General features: G+C 36.8%; 1 protein-coding gene across 4 annotated transcripts in view; it reads right to left on the bottom strand.

The window, feature by feature from the left end:
- Window positions 1–2,694: 2,694 nt before the first annotated feature.
- Window positions 2,695–6,000, bottom strand: part of MACC1 (MET transcriptional regulator MACC1) — a 75,180-nt gene continuing 71,874 nt past the window's right edge. For all 4 annotated transcript variants that reach the window (XM_081345090.1, XM_081345088.1, XM_081345091.1 and 1 more), the window contains one exon: window positions 2,695–5,889. In XM_081345090.1, the coding sequence (XP_081201216.1) occupies window positions 5,677–5,889 (213 nt within the window). In that variant the 3' untranslated portion in view covers window positions 2,695–5,676. The remainder of the gene's footprint in view (window positions 5,890–6,000) is intronic.

Raw genomic sequence — 6,000 nt, 5'->3', positions numbered from 1 at the left:
TCCAGCCACCTCCAATGCGGAATTTCCCCATTTGGTTGCCAGGCAACCAACAGAGCCAGGTCTTCAGGCTCTTGCAGGATAGGAGGGTAGAGGCAGATCTTACTTTAGAGGGTAAGGTGCCCCAAAGGGCAGACACAGCAGCAGAAAAGGTTCTTCTGTATCCTGATAGTTGGAGTTCTTTGACTGACGGGATCCAAAGTAGGCCCTTTCTGTTGGCACAAGGATGGGCTTGTCCTGGCAGGACGAGATGGTTCATCAGCTAGCCTGCAGCTATGCCATTAAGGGCTTTAAAGATCATAACCAACACCTTGCACTACACTCAGAAGCAGACCCATAGCCAGTGAAGTTTGAGAAACAGAGGTGTAATATGGGCCATCCTAGGGGTCCCAAAGATTACTCTTATTGCTGCACTTTGCACAAGCTCAAACATCCAAATGAACTGCAAGGGTAGCACCATGTGGAGTGCATTGCAATAGTCCTGGCAAGAGATAACCAGGGCTTGAGTAACTGAGTGCAGGAAATCATGATCCAGGAAAAGTGCACAAATCAGAGCTGTGTATAAGCTCTCAGGGAAACACTTGTCAACTACACTTTGAACAATAGATGTGAGTCCAGGAAAACCTTTTAAGTTGCAAATTGGGTCTTAACGGGATAGTGCAACCCTGTCCAATTAGGGGTGACCAACACTCAAATCCTGAGGCTCAAAGTACCCAGTCTTGCCAGGATTCAGCCTAATTCTGTGGTCCCTCGTCCAGATCCCTACAGCCCCCGGGCATGACAAGGGCATTGCCATTAAGATATCTCAACCCATGTGAGTTGTTACTTATTTCAACTGTTAATCCCCAACTCTATCATGCATAATCAGGTTGCTATTAATTAAATCTAGACAACTGTGAGTCATCAGAGAGAGAGAGGGGTTTTTTGTTTCCATTTTTATATTACACAAGATGACGAAGATAAAAAAAAATTCCTAGTTCATATGTTTTTTTCTCCTAGGGTTTGCAATTTGAACCCAATATCTTTTTAATATAAGCTTTGTGCTCAGAATGATGAAATCTCTTGAACTGGAACTTCTAATTACTTACTTGTTCTCCCTGCCCAGTTTGAACAATTTCCTTGCTATACTATGCACAAGTTTCAGAAAAATTGCAAACCTGCTCTACATTAATATATCTTGAAAAACAGCATATCATTGCCTGTCCAACCTGATGCATATTTACACTGAAGGAAGCCCCTCACATTAAACACAGGCATTGGTGTGCAGTAATATTTTAACAGAAGAGAATCTAAAGAAAAATACTCTGGTGAAGGATGCTATTTATATTATCAATATATTGAAAATCAGTATGCAGTCTATAACTGTGGCAAGTTCTTAAAGAGATGGGCATACCAGACCATCTTATTTGTCTCTTGAGAACCCTATATGTGGGCCAAGAAGCAACAGTGAGAACTGGACACGGAACCACTGATTGGTTCAAAATTGGGAAAGGAGTCCGGCAAGACTGTATAATGTCACCCTGCCTATTTAACTTATATGCAGAGCACATCATGAGAAAGGCAGGGTTAGAGGAATCAAAAGTTGGAATTAAGATTGCCGGAAGAAATATCAACAACCTAAGATACGCAGATGATACCACTCTAATGGCAGAAAGTGAAGAACTAAAGAGCCTCTTGTTGCGGGTGAAGAAGGAGAGTGCAAAACTTGGGTTGAAACTTAACATTAAGAAAACCAAGATCATGGCATCTGGCCCTCTCAATTCCTGGCAAATAGATGGGGAAGAAATGGAGGTAGTGACAGATTTTATTTTCCTGGGCTCCAAGATCACTGCAGATGGGGACTGTAGCCAAGAAATTAAAAGATGCTTGCTCCTTGGGAGGAAAGCCATGGCAAATCTAGACAGCACACTAAAAAGCAGAGACATCACCCTGTCAACAAAAGTGCGTATAGTCAAGGCTATGGTCTTCCCAGTTGCAATGTATGGCTGTGAAAGTTGGACCATAAGAAAGGCTGAGCGCCAAAGAATTGAGGCCTTTGAACTATGGTGCTGGAGAAGACTCCTGCGAGTCCCTTGGACTGCAAGGCGATCAAACCGGTCAGTCCTAGAGGAGATCAACCCTGACTGCTCTTTAGAAGGCCAGATCCTGAAGCTAAAACTCAAATACTTTGGCCACCTAATGAGAAGGAAGGACTCACTGGAGAAGAGCCTAATGCTGGGAAAGATCGAGGGCAATAGAAGAAGGGGACGACAGAGAATGAGGTGGCTGGATGGAGTCACTGAAGCAGTAGGCGTGAGCTTAAATGGACTCCAGAAGATGGTAGAGGACAGGAAGGCCTGGAGGAACGTTGTCCATAAGCTCGCGATGGGTCGGACACGACTTCGCAGCTAACAACAACAAAATGCAGTCCATGCAATCAAAATGCACAAACATTTAAAAAAGAAATAACTAACAACAATATTAGCATACATTTCAAATACTGAATCTTTGTTTAATCAGACATTCCTTCAGAGATGAGGGTTCCCTTTTCTTTCCCCAGTTTAAGGTACACTTCAGTGCAGTCTTCATCTCATCCAGAATCTGAAATATTATAATTGGAATTCCTCACAGAAGCAATTAACACAATGATGTGCTGCTCATATTAGCAGTTGTAATACATTAACAAATGGAAGAATCTCTTTAATGAGTGTAGATAAGTATAATGCTTTATTTCCCAATAATATTTCATCACCAAATTAGGTGTTTCCACATAAGAACATTAACCTTCATACATTTCTTTTATATGTAATATGTACACTACAATGAAGGTATTTGAAAAATACAAAATGCTTAGCAAATTATGATTGTCATGCTTTGTACATTTATTAACTTCGCAATGACTACAATATTGCTACTCTTTGTGCATGTATTAACATAACAATATTAGTAATGCTTAGGTTACCCATATGCTTCCATAACAGAATTAGAATTTCAGTTTTAAAAGTACATACTGTAAATATATTATGAAGTCATAGAAATGTTTTTAAAAATCCAATACAAAACCCCCCACTCCATTTAAAATTATAACTTGATATTTCTGACAGATTAAAACCATTTTAAGTCTCAAATGCTTTGTAATTTGAGACTATGCTAAGCAAATATGCCTGGAAATCTTGAAATGCAGATAGCAAGGAAAAAATCCTATTGTTCCATTTTATTCCACCATTTTTCAAATTCTCCCTTCTATTTCTCAACAATTGGGTTCACACAACATGTGTATTTTAACTATCAAATCAACTCTTTTTCTAGGTACTCATAACACACTGCATTTTTAACTAAACAGCTGGGTTTGTGATTAAAAACCAGAAACAATGGCAAATCACTTCCAACACTTTATCTAGAAAACTGTAGGGATTTGTCCAAGTCAAAACAAAAGGCACCAATTTCCCTGCCCACCAAGCTCTAACCATGTTTAATTAATTATGTAAATACAATAATCAGATCTTTAACTTACTTTATTAACCATACTATGTCAACTGAGTCAACAAAAAGATAAACAGAGGGTTGAATCTTGTGCTGATATAAACTAGCATATAGGTCTGCTAGTAAAGTATATGATAGCATTATAAGGCTGACCTTATCAGGTTAAGAAGCTAAATAGGATCAAGCCTGATTGGTATCTAAATAGCATATTACCAGGAAATGCCAACATCCCTGTGTGCTCTATAATGGGAGGTCCTGAAAGACCTTTTCTTCAGTGTTGAATCCACTCATTCACAAACCAGCATGGATATATCCAATAATTCCCCGAGCACGTTTTTATAATATTAAAAATAACTAGAACTACAAAAGCATAATTAGCACATTACTGACAGTATTAATTTTTTTAATAAAATGTTAAATGAGGTAAGATTGTCATTTATACATTGAAATTTCTAATTAATTTTCCATTTATTTTTGTATATTTCTCACTAAAAAAGTAAATAGAGGCCAATAATGAAGACCTCTATGAATTCCAAAAGAAAACTTTTTGTTAAGAAGTATTTGGACAAGCAGCCTTAACATTGTCAATAGTAGCAACAGTTTGACAAACATAACAATATTAGTTGAAGTGGCAGGCAACTTCAGTCTCTAACCACTATTGTCATTGTGTAATTTTTGAAACATAAAAGACAAAAATAGTAACTAATGTAACAGCCATTAACAAGTTAATGGGCATTCATCTTTTTAAATTTGACTTCAATTAAATTTAAGATTCAAGCAAAAATAAAAAATACTGAAAGCAAAATACACAAGTAAATTATAACATATAAAAGTCTTGATGCAACAATAGCTAGTTTGGAAATATAGGAATTAATTCAAACCTTTTTTGTCACAATATATTTTCATTAATTAATGAGAACTATGAAAAATAGTATACAGTATGAATTTTGGAATTCCTATGTTTTAAATTTAAAAAGCAAGCATTTATGATTCCTCTTTCAATAAGCAGCTTTCATTAGAAAATTCATCCTGCCCATGAACAAGAACACAGCTCTCTAGAAATATGACCAATATTACACAAGACTGATAATGTTATAGCTGAAAAGCAGATGGGACAACCGCACAGATATGATGTTTCTAATTTGCTAGGAATGAACTAACACTCCCAAAATAACCCACACACAGGTTGATAGGAAAGACGAGTATCATTAAATGCTCTAAACCAGGGGTGTCAAACTGGTAGCCCACGGGTCAGATGTGTCACATGCATGCCACACTCATCCTGGCTCCACTAAAGCAAAAAACGTTGTAATATATCATGTGACATGATCAAGTTTGACACCCATGCTCTAAATCAAGAAAAACCTGTACACAATTACAGGAGTTGGTTGTTCTGCAGCTAGATAACAAATAGTTGAATTAGTGAAGGCTTTCTTGAATTTAGACAATCTTTACAGTGTCTCATGCTTAGCTCCCACTAAGAGAATCATGATTCAGTTTATAAAGATATATAGCTCAGTGCCTAACTTCTGCTGGAAATCAATAGCCAGTCCATACGTTCAAGGGAATATATTCAATTGATACATACAATAATTATTATAAAACAGCTTTCCCAAATTTGTCTCCAAGCTCACTGATTTATACCAGTTTCTTAAACTTGACAACTTTAAGATGCGTGGACTTTAACTCCCAGAATTCTCCAGTTAGTATGGCTGAAAGTTCAAGTCTACACAACTTAAATTTGCCAAGGCAGAGAAACACTTTTCTATGTTGTTAAACATGGGGACTGGGAATTCTGGGAACTGCAGTCTTAACTATATATAATTGATAGAATTAACAATAGAGCTCTATGGCTCAATATGGAAACATTCTTTTTTCTCTATGAAAGAAAATTTGCTTCTTAACATCAGTATTGCATTTCTTTCCCTGAATATAGTATTCTGCACTCTATCAGAATTCTGTTCAAATCATAGTTACAGCAATTGTGTTCCTTTTGATAAATATATACTAGCAAAATAGCTTTAAATAAAAATGAGGTAACATTAGTGGTGTTTGAAAATCAATGACTCAATGTTTTACAAGTTAAAGGAATACATTATAGACATTACTTTTCACAAAGATTTTAAATGTTTCTTGGTGAAAATGTTCCTGTTTAATATTCCTCTTTAATATTCCAAGAAGACTGGTTATAGAATATCTTTCTAAATTGAATGAATTTTATTCTTCATCCAACATGGAGAAAGCACTGGCCCGAAGAACCTCCATGCAATTGACCAGGATCAGAGCTCCAGTTATTTCTCGCCATTGTTTGGTCACAGGATTTTTCATTTTGTCCAAAGCTAAATGCAGGTCTTGCAACATATCTCTGTAGCTGTCTCCATAGTGAGCACTCCAGGTATAGAGAAAATCATAAGCTGGTTTCCACATCATCTGAAATTTAACAGAATCATGTTTAGATGCAAAACAGTTCAGTAATAAGTGGACAAAACTGCATACAAACATTTGAAGTTAGATACTGAATTGTGCCTGCCTGCTATCTTT

This window comes from Vipera berus, assembly GCF_964194415.1.
Source record: "Vipera berus genome assembly, chromosome: Z".
Taxonomy (NCBI): Eukaryota; Metazoa; Chordata; class Lepidosauria; order Squamata; family Viperidae; genus Vipera; species Vipera berus.
This window is presented reverse-complemented; position numbering and strand designations above follow the sequence as displayed.